A 15,466-nucleotide genomic window follows, 5' to 3' on the forward strand; every position below is an offset into this window, starting at 1 on the left:
AAACTGAGCCAAACTGCTCTTCCTTCTTTAGAGTTTAGTTTAGTTTAGAGATACAGCGCGGAAACAGACCCACCGGGTCCGCGCCGACCAGTGATCCCCGCACACTAACACTATCCTACACCCACCAGGGACGATTTTTACATTTACCAAGCCAATTAACCTACAAACCTGCACGTCTTTGGAGCGTGGGAGGAAACCGAAGATCTCGGAGAAAGCCCACGCGGGTCACGGGGAGAACGTACAAACTCCGTGCAGACGGCGCCCGTAGTCGGGATCGAACCCGGGTCTCCGGCGCTGCATTCTCTGTAAGGCAGCAACTCTACCGCTGCGCCACCGTGCCGCCCTCAACGCACGGACTCTTCACGGCACAAAGGCGCGCCATTCATCCCGCTCTGCCTGTGCCATCTCCCAATACAACAATGGCACCAGGCACAAGTGGGCCTGAGCTGTAGGGAGAGGGTCGAGCAGGCTAGGACACCATTCCTTGAAGCTTCACGGATAAAGGGTGATCTTATTCGGGTGTACAAAATCATGAGAGGAACAGATCGGGTAAAGTTTGAGCAGGCTGGGACTCTACTCCTTGGAGCGCAGGAGGACGAGGGGATATTCTTACAGAGATTTAGAAAATCACGAGAGGAATAGATCGGGTAAACGCACAGAGTCTCTTGCCCAGAGTAGGGAAATCAAGAACCGGAAGGTTCGAGGCGAGTGGCAAAGATTTAATAGGAACCTGAGGGGCAACTTTTTTACACAAAGGCCAGTGGGTGTGTGGAACGAGCTGCCGGAGGAGGTAGTTGAGGCAGGTCCTATCGCAACGTTTAAGAAACATTTTGACAGGTACATGGATAGGACAGGTTTAGAGAGATATGAGCCAATGCAGGCAGGTGGGACTCGTGTCGATGGGACATGTTGGTTGTTGTGGGCAAGTTGGACTGAGGGGACTGTTTCCATGGTGTATGACTATAACAATATATTTGTGCCATATAACTTACTCTCTCTCTGTGCCTATGCTTTATGAAGGATTCTGTTTCCACCAACCTTGCAATCACAGCGTTCTGGATCGTAACTGTTCCCAGCATGCACATCAGCCAAAACATTATGACCACTGACAGGCGAACTGAATAACATTGATTATCTTGTTACAATGGCACCTGTCAAGGGGTGGGATATATTAGGCAGCAAGTGAACAGTCAGTTCTTGAAGTTGATGTGTTGGATGCAGGAGAAATGGGCAGGGGTAAAGGCCCTGAGCGACTTTGACAAGGGCCAAATTGTTACGGCCAGACGACTGGGTCAGAGCATCTCTGAAACGGCAAGGCTTGTGGGGTGCTCCCGGTCAGCAGTGGTGAGTACCTACCGACAGTGGTCCGAGGAGGGACAGACCACAAACCGGCGACAGACAGGGTGTTGGGCGCCCAAGGCTCATCGATGCGCGAGGGCAACGAAGGCTATCCCGCCTGGTCCGAACCGACAGAAGTTCTACTGCGGCACAAGTCACAGAAAATTTTAATGGTGGTCACGGGAGGAATGTGTCACAATACACAGTGCATCGCACTCTGCTGCGTATGGGGCTGCACACGGAGGACCAACAGCATATTGGGCAGGTGGTCATAATGTTTTGGCTCATCAGGTCATAATGTTTTGGTTGATCGGTGTATTTTCCTCATTACCCCTGTAACTCTTGCCTGAAACTTTACAACTTTAGTTAAGTTTGGAGCTCCAGTGTGGAAGCACGTCCACTCTGACCAGTGATGGCTGGTACACTAGTTCCATCCTACACACGAGGGACAATTTAAAGAAGTCAATTAACCTGCAAACCTGCACGTCTTTGGAGTGTGGGAGAAAACCGGGGCACCCGGAGAGAACCCACGTGGTCACAGGGAGAACGTACAAACTCCGTACAGACAGCACCCGTAGTCAGGATCGAACCCGGGTCTCTGGGGGCGTGAGGCAGCATCTCTGGGGGTGTGAGGCAGCAACTCTAACGCTGCGCCACCGTGCCGCCCCACAGTGTTCTCAATGTGTCTCCTTGATTTCGAGCCATTTCATAATGGGAACACTGCTCTCAACCCATTCTGAACTAAACCAACCACAGGGTTTATACAGTAAGTCGCAGTTAGTGTATTCTGCATTTTGTCAAATTTAGGATTAGGTAAACAAAAATTCAGGTGGCATTGTGGCGCAGCGGTAGAGTTGCCGTCTTACAATGCCAGAGACCCGGCTTCGATCCTGGCTACGGAAGCTGTCTGTACTCAGTTTGTACGTTTAGATTTTAGATTTAGATACAGCGCGGAAACAGGCCCTTCGGCCCACCGGGTCCGAGCCGCCCAGCGATCCCCGCACATTAACACTATCTTACACACACTAGGGACAATTTTTACATTTTACCAAGCCAATTAACCTACATACCTGTACGTCTTTGGAGTGTGGGAGGAAACCGAAGATCTCGGAGAAAACCCACGCAGGTCACGGGGAGAACGTACAAACTCCGTACAGACAGAGCCCGTAGTTGGGATCGAACCCGGGTCTCCGGCGCTGCGTTCGCTGTCAGGCAGCAACTCTACCGCCAGTGTAATCCAGATTGCAGCCCCAATACTGCACTTTGTGATGCTGATAATTTGGTGGCTAAATATAATTCCCAATCTGATACCAACAATCTCAAAAGCACTTCAGGGACAAAGCATGTTTCCTTACCTTTCCAAAGACCTGCATTTGCCATTCGTGGAATGAAAGCGAAACGGAACAGCGGTTGAGGCAAGGGGAAGACAGGCAGAACAGAAAGATTGGTTAGAACTTTGATATTTAAACCCATGGATATATTTCCCTCATTTAAATTCATTTAGTTCATAAGTGATAGGAGCAGATTTAGACCACTGGCCCATCAAATCTACTCCACCATTCAATCTAGGTTGATCTATCTTTCCCTCCTAGCCCCATTGTGCTGCCTTCTCCCCATAACCCCTGATACCCGTACTAATTAAGAATCTGTCTATCTCTGCCTTCAAAAATATCCACGGACTTGGCCTCCACAGCCTTCTGTGGCAAAGAATTCCATAAATTCGCCACCCCACTGCCAACACCTTAGATGTGAAGAATATCTCAGAGTTTGTAAAATAAAAATCTAACTAACTGTAGAAGAAAGATCCTCTTAAATTCAAATACCTGGGAGCCATTAAGTTATTCCCAATATTAATTGCAAACACACCAAATTCAACCCCAATACTAAACACCAGTGTAAAGAGTTTAAAGCCCATTTTGAATGTAGTTCTCCAAACCAATTGTTCCCATTACATTGTTCCCATTACATTAATTGGAAGATTTAAGCCACAGAAGGTTGTGGAGGCCAAGTCAGTGGGTATTTTTAAGGCAGAGATAGACAGATTCTTGATCAGTACGGGTGCCAGAGGTTATGGGGAGAAGGCAGGAGAATGGGGTTAGGGGGGAGAGATAGTTCAGCCATGATTGAATGGCGGAGTAGACTTGATGGGCCGAATGGCCTAATTCTGCTCCTATCATTTATGAATTTATGAATTTATGAATTTATTCCAATTTCTTAATATAATCCCAATGAATATAATCCCAATTTTATTCTAATTTCATGGAGGTTGAATGTACAAGGAGAAAAATGTGGTGGAAATTGAGCGGGGAATAAGATTTGTAACCAAAAATCATCATTTGGGCAGATTAAAGATATTTCATCAAACCAAGATCATCATCAAAGAACACTGGCCATTTTGAACAGTTTGGTCGTGTTCAGATGCCTTTGGTTGGCAAGATTGTTCTTTCACTTGTTAGAAAGCCCACAGTTTAAAAATCACATAAACCTTCCTCCCCTCCCCCCAAGTTAGCTTTTACACTTGCTCTGTCATGGCGGCACGGTGGCGCAGCGGTAGAGTTGCTGCCTTGCATCCCCAGAGACTCGGGTTCAATCCTGACCATGGCTGCTGTCTGCACGGAGTTGGTACGTTCTCCCCGTGACCTGCGTGGGTTTTTTCTCCGGGAGCTCTGGTTTCCTCCCACACTCCAAAGGTTTTGTAGGTTAATTGGCTTGGTATAATTGTAAATGGTCCCTAGTGAGTGTTCGTGTTCGTGTGCGGGGATCTCTGGTCGGTGCAGACTCGGTGGGCCAAAGGGTCTGTTTCCGCACTATAGAAGGATGAGGGGGGATCTTATTGAAACATATAAGATAATTAGGGGATTGGACACATTAGAGGCAGGAAACATGTTCCCAATGTTGGGGGAGTCCAGAACAAGGGGCCACAGTTTAAGAATAAGGGGTAGGCCATTTAGAACGGAGATGAGGAAGAACTTTTTCAGTCAGAGAGTGGTGAAGGTGTGGAATTCTCTGCCTCAGAAGGCAGTGGAGGCCAGTTCGTTGGATGCTTTCAAGAGAGAGCTGGATAGAGCTCTTAAGGATAGCGGAGTGAGGGGGTATGGGGAGAAGGCAGGAACGGGGTACTGATTGAGAGTGATCAGCCATGATCGCATTGAATGGCGGTGCTGGCTCAAAGGGCTGAATGGCCTCCTCCTGCACCTATTGTCTATTGTCTATTGTCTATATCTCTAGGCTAAACTGAGAAGAGATTTAATGTTCTACAATTGCTGAGAGAACATCTACTACCCAGTGGCTGAGAAGATTAAAATATAAACCTTCCTATTTCTCTCATTGGCCTACAGTTTTATTCCACAAAAATCTTCATTGGGCCACGAAGATTGAGAAAAAAAAAGCAGTGTTTTATGGCATTTTATGCCAGGCACTCTTTATAAATATTTTAGGTAATTCTGCTCACATCCAAGATATTTTCTCCACGTTAGCCAGGGAATGCACGAATGTGGAAAATAAATCACGCAATTGTTTCCTCTTTGGCATTCAGAATAGAAATTCCAAGTTTCTTTTCGAGTTCCTTTGATCGTCTTTCAGAAATTTTGCTTTGGACTTTCGAGATACAACGCGGAAACAGGCCCTTCGGCCCATCGAGTCCGCCTCGACCAGAGACCACCCCATATGCTAGCCTACACACCAGGGAAATATTTACCATTTTACCAAAGCCAATTAACCGACAAACCTGTACCTCTTTGCTATTGAGGGCGTGCAGCGTAGGTTTACTAGGTTAATTCCCGGAATGGCGGGACTGTCGTATGTTGAAAGACTGGAGCGACTAGGCTTGTATACACTGGAATTTAGAAGGATGAGAGGGGATCTTATCGAAACGTATAAGATTATTAAGGGGTTGGACACATTAGAGGCAGGAAACATGTTCCCAATGTTGGGGGATTCCAGAACCAGGGGCCACAGTTTAAGAATAAGGGGTAGGCCATTTAGAACAGAGATGAGGAAAAACTTTTTCAGTCAGAGAGTTGTGAATCTGTGGAATTCTCTGCCTCAGAGGGCAGTGGAGGCCAATTCTCTGAATACATTCAAGAGAGAGCTAGATAGAGCTCTTAAGGATAGCGGAGTCAGGGGGTATGGGGAGAAAGCAGGAACGGGGTACTGATTGAGAATGATCAGCCATGATCACATTGAATGGCTCGAAGGGCCGAATGGCCTACTCCTGCACCTATTGTCTATTGTTTATTGTCTATTGAGTGTGGGAGGAAACCGGAGCTCCCGGGAAAAACCCACCCGGACGTACAAACTCTGTACAGACAGCACCTGGTAGTCAGGATCGAACCCGGGTCTCTGGGGCTGTGAGGCAGCAACTCTACCGCTGCGCCACCGTGCCGCCCCTGTGTCCAGATGGAAACCTCCCTCCAAAAATCCCAACCAATCTCGCCATCTCAACTCGTTGTTTTCAATGCAAAACATGCTCTCAAGCAGGTAATGGATATGCACCATGCACATGACACACACTTACAATCAGCTGAGTGCCTTAGAACGAACGACCAGTGACTAAACTGATGGAGGCCGTAGAAATATGTGGGGCCCAACCTCATGAAGATTTCAAGGAGGGGCCCAGATCCTAAGAATTCGATCACGATCGTCATTAATTTCTATCCGAGCCACGATTTCTATCGGCCGAGATCAGTTTAGTCTGCGATCTCAAAGACTGCACATGCGTATTTTACTTTGAGGTAATGCTGTGTCCATAGTTTGTTCCCTGAAATCTGGCATCAAGTGGAAGATAATGTGGATAGCAATCAATTAGCAAATCACTTCACTTACGAGGTGCACGCCCGGAGGCCGGGTTTTGCCTGGGGTTTCTCTTTTTTGGGATCTTTACGTTCTATTTCAAATTAAACTTGGTCAATGTCTTTCAGCCTGGCCATAAACTACCACGCAACATCAAAGGCAGGAGCATTGTGGAATAAATCGCTTGGCTCATCAAAGACACATACATACATACGCCAGCGTTTTGTTCTGCCCCATCTCCCCACTGGCTTATCCCAATGAAAAATGTTATCGTTTACACTCAAACGTGTTCTCATACATGAGCTCGGACACTGGTTGGCATGCAACAAAAGCTTTTTATTGTTTAGAGAAACAGGCCCCATAGGCCCTTAGGCCCACCGGGTCCGCGCCGACCAGCGATCCCCGCACATCTTTGGAGACTGTACCTTGGTACACGTGACATTAAACTAATGTAAACTGTGAATAAGTAGTAAATTGACCCAGTGCTTTCAATGGGTTCTAGACCCTGTTGCATCGACATTGAATTAAAAATGCAGATTAAGGGGCACTTTGGGTTGGTCTTGGTCGGTCAACCTATTGTAATATTCCTCCGTCTACACTTCACGCTGCCTCGGTCAGGCCATCAGGCACGGTAGCGCAGCGGTAGAGTTGCTGCTTTACAGCGAATGCAGCGCCGGAGACTCAGGTTCGATCCTGACTACGGGTGCTGCACTGTAAGGAGTTTGTACGTTCTCCCCGTGACCTGCGTGGGTTTTCTCCGAGATCTTCGGTTTCCTCCCACACTCCAAAGACGTACAGGTCTGTAGGTTAATTGACTGGGTAAAATGTAAAAATTGTCCCTAGTGGGTGTAGGATAGTGTTAATGTGCGGGGATCACTGGGCAGCACGGACTTGGAGGGCCGAAAAGGCCTGTTTCCGGCTGTATATATATGATATGATGATAAAATCGAGGACCAGTCTCACCCCGGTCACTCCCTCTTCTCCCCTCTCCCATCAGGCAAGAGGTACAGAAGTGTGGAAACGCACACCTCCAGATTCACGGACAGTTTCTTCCCGGCTGCTATCAGACCAACAACTAGAGAGCAGCCTTGATCTACCATCTACCTCATGAGGGGAGGGGATTTACATCAAACTTCATCCCTCAGACTATCTTTAATCAGACTCTACCTTGCACTCAACATTATTCCCCTTATCCTGAATCTGTACACATGGTTGTGATCATGTATAATCTTTTCACTGACTGGATAGCAGGCAGCAGAAAAGATTTTCACTGTACCTCAGTACACATGACAATAAATGAACTCAACTATAAGTTCCACCCCTGGGTAGTTTGGTTTAAAGAAAACAGCACGGAAACAGGCCCTTTGGCCCACTGAGTCCGCACTGACCACACACTAGCATTATGCTACACACACTAGGGACAATTTACAATTATACCAAGCCAATTAGCCTACACACCTGCACGTCTTTGGAGTGTGGGAGCAAACTGAAGTTCTCGGAGGAAAAACCTAGGCAGGAAACGGGGAGAACGTACAAACTCCGTACAGACGCCACCCTTAGTCAGGATCGAACCCGGGTCTCTGGCGCTGTAAGGCAGCAACTCTACCGCTGCGCCCGACCCCCTTTTCCGGATTCCTCTCGCATTGCTCACTCAAGACAAAGAAATCCCACCAATTCCACGGTGGAAAGAGTTGGAATATTCAGCTGGTTTATAAAATGAAAGTAATTTATAATCAATCTCCATCCACATATGTGTCGTGTGTAAGTGAACGTCATCTCATTGGGACTCATGAGCAGGAAGGAGAACTGGTTTGTATAATTCTGAAGATCACAGTAATACCTTTTGTCCAGCCTGGGTCTAGGGTGTGCGGTGAACAAAGAAACATAAAGGCATTGGTGAGTGTTAGCATGCACAAAGACACTTCCACAGCAGAACAAGATTGGGGCAGCGCCAAATACAAATGTCACAGGAGAATGAATGGAACGTGGAGATGAATGAGAGAGGCAATCTCACCGTGCCTTCTTCTTGATGTGTGGGAGGGGATTTACATCAAACTTCATCCCTCAAGCCAATTTTAAAGTCCCAATGATTCCCACCCACCTGTAGTTTAGTTTATAGTTGAGTGGCAACAGGGCCTTCGGCGCGCCCAGCGATCACCCCTGCCCTAGTCCTATCCCACACACGAGGGATAATTTACAGAGGCCGATTAACCTATAAAACCCTGGACGTCTTTGGAGTGTGGGAGGAAAACGGAAAACCCACGCAGGTCACGGGGAGAACGTGCAAACTGCGCACAGACAGCGCCCGTAGTCGGGAGCGAACCCGGGTCTGCGGTCGTGAGGCAGCAACTCTGACGCTGCGCCACTGTGCCGCCCCTCAATGGCGGCTTTATAGAAGGTTCCAGGTGCAACCAGGTGCAAACTCTGTGCAGACAGAACCCGTAGTCAGGATCAAACCCGGGTCTCTGACGCTGTGAGGCAGCAGCTCTGGCGGTAAATCAGAAGGAAAATGAGGCCAGTAGCTGAGGTACATTGGTCCTCATTTAGTTGTAGCCTTAAATTGAGTTCATTGATCCCTGTTGGGACATTAACGAGGCAAGCCTAAAATTGATCTCAAAATACTCTGGTTTAGGGGGAGGTTGCAAGGTTGGCTGTGGGCCTGTTCTGTAGGCCCAGTTGGAACCAGGGTATCAACGCTCTGCCTCAGAGTGCACGGGCCCTTCCACACTCATTCACCGCACTCCACTCACAAGGGCAGTGGCTGGTTACAGGCCACATGGGACACGGGCGTTCCTCAACTTAATCCCAACAAGGACTGATACTTAGGCTGCCCGGACTGAACAGAGGGTTACTCATAACTGGCACTGATATTGGACAAACATCAACCAGGAAGGATCCATGGGGGAATTTTCACACTTCTATGCCTGATCCCAATATTACATAGGGCCAAATGGTGCAAGGAAGAGTTTTTCTTTCTAATCAGCGTGCCAAGTGTCTATATGGAAATTGCTTTTAGTTTAGTTTAGAGATACAGCGCGGAAACAGGCCCTTCAGTACTGCGGGTCCGCGCCGACCAGCGATCCCCGCACATTAACACTATCTTTCACCCACTAGGGACAATTTTTACATTTACCAAGCCAATTCAACTACAAACCTGCACGTCTTTGGAGTGTGGGAGGAAACTGAAGATCTCGGAGAAAACCCACGCAGGTCACGGGGAGAACGTACAAACTCCGTACAGACGGCGCCCGTGGTCGGGATCGAACCGGGGTCTCCGGCGCTGCATTCGCTGTAAGGCAGCAACTCTACCGCTGCGCCACCGTGACCGCCCACAAGCTTTGTCATCATTTATTTCACTATCGGTGTTCTGGGGAGTTTAGCTCTGCAATAATGTTAAACGCAACCTACCTTCAATTGTAAACCAGTCCAAGTCGACTCAACAGGTAAACAACTGTTGTCATAAACATCGGGGATTGAATGGAATGGAAAATGGAGCAAAATTAAAGAGGGAATCTCACAGACGGTCTGGACCAATATTAACTTGAAACCAATATGTGGCTTAGGGTCTGAAGTTCCAATTTCTCGTGGTTCTCCAGTATCTCCTGACGGAACAAGGAACGGCTGAAGCCTGGTTACCTGCATGACTCGTGGGGGATGATGCAGGCTCGGGTTTAGGATTCTCTCAGTCAGCACACTCAAGATGGTGTCGGACGTGAACCACGAACAATGGATGTGAAGAGCAAAGATGCTGGAAAAGCATGACGCAAAATAATACGAGGGATGGCGCAGGGTCTGATGGGCTGAATGGCCTCTTCCCGTGCTGTGCCCCGGCTAACTATTCCAATGATCAGGCAGCGGGAATGGCCTGACTCAGACTAGGCAGCCCTGAGTGGCTAATGCACAGCTGGAAGGGCCATTAAACGATGCACTGGAAGTCGTTAAAGAGTGCATCGAATGTCTGAAACACCTGATTAATAATCGTCGCTGTCAGCGTTTTATATTGCCGCACTAATTAATATGGTGCAAAGGAAATTTCGTTTAGTTTAGAGATGCAGCGTGGAAACAGGCCCTTCGGCCCATCGAGTCCGCGCCGACCAGCGATCACCCCGTATACGAGCACTATCCTACACACACTAGGGACAATTTACAATTCCAACCAAAAGCCAATGAACCTGCAAACCTGTACGTCTTTGGAGTGTGGGAGGAAACCCACACGGTCACGGGGAGAACGTACAAACTTCGTACAGTCGAACATTGTCGTATTCATCATGATAGAGCTAGATAGAGCTCTTAACATAGTGGAGTCAGGGGGTATGGGGAGAAGGCAGGAACGGGGTACTGATTGAGAATGATCAGCCATGATCACATTGAATGGTGGTGCTGGCTCGAAGGGCCGAATGGCCTACTCCTGCACCTATTGTCTATTGTCTATTGACTGTAACAATCCAGTTATGCTGTTTGTTAAGTTAATGGACTTTGTATCCGTAATGCTTTGACCCAGAGTAGACACAAAATGCTGGAGTAACTCAGCGGGTCAGGCAGTATCTCAGGAGAGAAGGAATGGGTGACGTTTCAGGTCGAGTCACTGCCTTTGATTTAAACCAGCATCTGCAGTTTTTTTCCTACACATGCTTTGATCCAGAGTGTCTTTGTGCTGCGAAGGACAATCTTGATCACCTACAGAAGTTTGGGGCTTGTGTATGTTTTGGATAATATCTCACAGATGCTGATCCATGGAGATAATGTTGTTCTGATTTAGTTTCCAGATACAGCACGGAACAGGTCCTTCAAACCACCGGGTCCACGATGACCATCGACCATTCGTCCACACTAGTTCCATGTTAGCTCACTAGTCCATCCACTCCCTGCACAGAGGGGACAATTTATAGTGGCCAATTAATCTAGAAACCTGCACGCCTTTGGGATGTGGAGGGGGAATTGGAGCACCCGGACCAAGCTAACGTGGCGAGAACGTGCAAACTCCACACGATTAGCAGCTGGAGTTCAGGATTGAACCCGGGTCTCAGGCGCTGGGCGGCAGCAGCTCTCCCAGCTGCGTCACTGTGCCACCCTTTCTTTACTGCTGTTCCAACTGCATTCTATATTACACGGAGAGTTGCCTCTCCTTTTACACTAGCTCTACGTTATCCCACTTTTACATCCCCTCCTGAGACACTATGAGGGCAATTTACACAGAGGGCCAATTAATCTACAAACTAGCACGTCTTTTGGGATGCGGGGGGGGGAGAAACCGGAGCACCCGGAGGAAACCCACGGGGTCACAGGGAGAACGTGCAAACTCCACACAGACAACACCTGAGGTCAGGATTGAACTTGGGTCTCTGGCGCTGTGAGGCAGCAGCTCTACCTGCTTCGTCACCGTGACAAACTCATTCATCCAAGAATAAATCCAACCGTGCTGACCGAAGGAATGGTCTATTCATTGCAAAAGAGCAGAAAAATCTCATGTTCATAACAGTTGGTGCGTGTGTCTGCAATATGGCGCCGAACACATTGTCTCCAAGGAATTTCGAGCTTTGTGATTTGCGTAGGGTAGTGGGTGGCACGGTGGCGCAGCGGTAGAGTTGCTGCCTTACAGCGCCAGAGACCCGGGTTCCATCCTGACTCCGTGTACCGTCCGTGCAGAGTTTGTACGTTCTCCCCGTGAACTGCGTGGGGTTTTTTTTCCGGGATCTCCGATTTCCTCCCACACTCCAAAGAAGCCCAGGTTTGTAGGTTAATTGGCTTGGTATAATTGTAAATTATCCCTAGTGTGTGTAGGGTAGTGTTAGTGTACGGGGATCGCTGGTCGGCGCGGACTCGGTGGGCCGAAGGGCCTGTTTCTCTAAACTAAACTAGCTGTATCTCTAAACTAAACTAAACCAAACTAGTGGGCCACATCTGATGGGACAATGGTCAGGTTGCTACTTCAAGTCAACCATACTACAAAAGTCCATTATATTAGTCAGGGCATTTCAACTTATTTTCCTGATAAGGTCTATAACCTTGTAACAAGGTAGATACAAAATGCTGGGGTAACTCATGCTCACTCAGAGAAGGAGCGGGTAGAGTTGCCAACTATCTCACTCCCAAATAAGGTGTCCGGGCCTACACTGTCCGGACCCACACTGTCTGGACCTACACTGTCCGGACCCACACTGTCTGGACCTACAGCATCCGGGCCTACAGCGTCCAGGCCTACGGTGTCCAGGCCTACAGCATCCAGACCTACAGTATCCGGGCCTACAGCTTCCGGGCCTACAACGTCCAGGTCTACAGCATCCAGACCTACAGCGTCCGGGCCTACAGTGTCCAGGCCTACAGCGTCCAGACCTACAGAGTCCGGGCCTACAGCATCCGGGCCTACAGCGTCCAGGCCTACAGCATCCAGACCTACAGCATCCGGGCCTACAGCATCTGGGCCGACAGCATCCAGGCCTACAGCGTCCAGACCTATGGCATCCGGGCCTAATACGGGACAAGGGCAGTCCTGTACAGGACAAACCAATTTAGTCCAAAATACGGGATGTCCCGGCTAATAAGGGACATTTGGCAACCCTAGGAACGAGTAACGTTTCGGGTTGAGACCCTTCTACAGACTCACTCCAGCATTTTGTGTCTCTCTTCGGTGTAAACCAGCATCAGCAGTTCTTTCCTACACCATGTCACAAGGATGGCTGGAGCTCCTTTGTTAACCAAGGTTACAGGTCTGTTTCTGCTCAATGGCCTGCCTTTGACTATATGAGCATTGCTAAAGTTAGTCCCTAGTGAATGAATTGATAGCTGAAAGAATTGACCCCTGAATTGTTACATTGCTAGGCTATCCTTTCAGCCAGAAAGTATAGAAGTTGGGAGGTCTTTCCCTGAAGTGGCAAATAGGGTGGTCAAAAAGGCCAACAGCACATTGGCCTTCATCAGTCAGAGTATTGAGCATAGAAGTTGGGTGGTCATGTTGCAGTTGCATCAGACGTTGGTGAGGCTGCATCTAGAGTAGTGTGTTCAGTTCTTGGCACCGTGTTATATGAAAGATGTTGTCAAGCTGGAAAGGATGTAGAGAAGGTGTACGCGGATGTTGCCAGGACTCGAGGGTCTGAACTAAAGGGAGAGGTTGAACAGATTGGGACTCTATTCCTTGGAGCGCAGGAGGACGAGGGGATATTCATATTGAGGTGTATAAAATCATGAGAGGAATAGATCGGGTAGTTGCACAGAGCCTCTCTGCCCAGAGTAGGGGAATCGAGGACCAGAGGACCTAGGTTTAAGGTGAAGGGGAAAAGATTTAATAGGAACCTGAGGGGTAACATTTTCACGCAGAGGGTGGTGGGTGTATGGAACGAGCTGCCAGAGGAGGTAGCTGAGGCTGGGACTATCCCAACGTTTAAGAAACACTTAGACGGGTACATGGATGGGATGGGTTTGGAGGGATACGGGTGGGACATGTTGGCCGGTGTGGGCAAGTTGGGCTGAAGGGCCTGTTTCCACGCTGTACCATTCTATGACTCCAATAGTGAGGATGTGTTACTAGGGGCGAGTGGGTGCATGCAATGTGCAATCACTAATACAATCAACAACAGGCAGTCCGGCAGATCCATGGAAGGGTTCAGGAGGACTGGAGTGGGTTGTCGGAGTGGGAAGGGAAAGGTGGAGGTAGGTGCATCTCTCTCAGTTCTCATTGAAAGCGTGTCAGTAAGTTAATACCTACAAGTATCCATTGTCATCTTGTGAAGGTCGGTTCTCTTCCGTGGTCTTAACTGGGCAGAACAAAGAGCAGAGAGCAGGTGTTAAAACTCATGAAAGGCAATGCAATAAAAGACTTGTAGACGGGCACAAAGTGCTGGAGTAACTCAGCGGGTCGGGCAGCATCTCTGGAGGGAAAGGACGGGTAATGTTTCGGGTCGGGTCCTCTGAAGAAGGGTTCCCAGCCCAAAATGTCACCCATCCTTTTTATCCAGAGATGCTAGCTGACCCGTTGTCTACAGTTGCTGTCTGTACGGAGTTTGCACATTCTCCCTGTGACTGCGTGGGTTTTTACCGGTTCCTCCCACGCTCCAAAGACGTGCAGATTTGTAGGTTAATTGCATTCGGTAAAATTATAAAACTGTCCCTCGTGCGTAGGTGAGTTCTAATGTATGGGCTGACCGCTGGTCAGTGTGGACTCGGTGGGCCGAAGGGCCTGTTTCCGCACTAATTTAGTCTAGTTTAGAGATACAGAGTGGAAACAGGCCCCTCAGCCCACTGAGGTCCGCGCCGACCAACGATCCCTGCACCCTTACACTATCCTACGCGCACTAGGGACAATTATACACTTTCACCAAGCCAATTGACTAAAAAAACCTGTACGTCTTTGGAGTGTGGGAGGAAACCGAAGATCTCGGAGAAAACCCAAGCGGTCACGGGAGGAACGTACAAACTCCGTACAGCCAGCGCCCGTGGTCAGGATCGAACCTGGCGCTGTGAGGCAGCAAATCTATCGCTGCTCCACCTGTATCACTAAAGTCTAAAGATGAACACCTTTATTTTATTCGTTGGCAAGAAAAATTGGAAAATCCACTTCACAAATGGCTCTGGTCCATAACCCAGGCCCCAGGCCTAGTGAAGTGGCTCCATCAGTCTCTCACCTCCAACTTTCAACAGATTTATTTATTTTTGACAACTTTCTCTTGAAGACGCAAGTCCTGACCTGATGGCTCTATTAGGTTTCCATTTGGGACACTGGGAGAAAAATGGACAAACGTTCCAATGCTGGATCTCAATCCAGTGGCCCAAGTCTCAAAGGGCAGGTTGTGCCAACCCTACTCCTTAAACCTCAGCCTTCCATGGGAGGACCATGTTGGTCGGGTAAGGCGGCAAAGCCTTTGGAGTTAATCGCAATGGCATGGCTCATAAATTCGGAGGTTCATAAGTTTCAGGATCAGAATTAGGCCCATTCACCCATTAAGTCCACTCCACCATTCAACCCTGGCTGATCTGTCTTTCCCTCTCAACCCCATTCTCCTGCCTTCTGCCACCCTCACTAATCGAGAATCTGTCAATCTCCACCTTTAGAAAATTCTTTAGTCAGAGGGTGGTGAATCTGTGGAATTCATTGCCACAGACGGCTGTGGAGGCCAAGTCTATGGTGGAGATTGACGGATTCTTGATTAGTGCGGTTGTCAGGGGTTATGGGGAGGAGAATGGGGTTAGAACGGAAAGATAGATCAGCCATTATTGAATGGTGGAGTAGACTTGATGGGCCGAATGGCCTAATTCTGCTCCGATCACGTATGAACTTATGGATTGTAGTCTGGAGGTAGGAGAATGGGGTTAGGAGGGAGAGATAGATCAGCCATGATTGAAT

General features: G+C 48.5%; 1 protein-coding gene across 16 annotated transcripts in view; it reads right to left on the minus strand.

The window, feature by feature from the left end:
- Nucleotides 1-15,466, minus strand: part of nfasca (neurofascin homolog (chicken) a) — a 180,438-nt gene that overhangs the window by 9,225 nt on the left and 155,747 nt on the right. For all 16 annotated transcript variants that reach the window (XM_078420937.1, XM_078420944.1, XM_078420936.1 and 13 more), the window contains one exon: nt 13,832-13,880. In XM_078420937.1, coding sequence (XP_078277063.1) covers nt 13,832-13,880 — 49 coding nt within the window. The remainder of the gene's footprint in view (nt 1-13,831; nt 13,881-15,466) is intronic.

The sequence above is a fragment of the Rhinoraja longicauda genome, chromosome 24 (assembly GCF_053455715.1).
Source record: "Rhinoraja longicauda isolate Sanriku21f chromosome 24, sRhiLon1.1, whole genome shotgun sequence".
Lineage (NCBI taxonomy): Eukaryota > Metazoa > Chordata > Chondrichthyes > Rajiformes > Arhynchobatidae > Rhinoraja > Rhinoraja longicauda.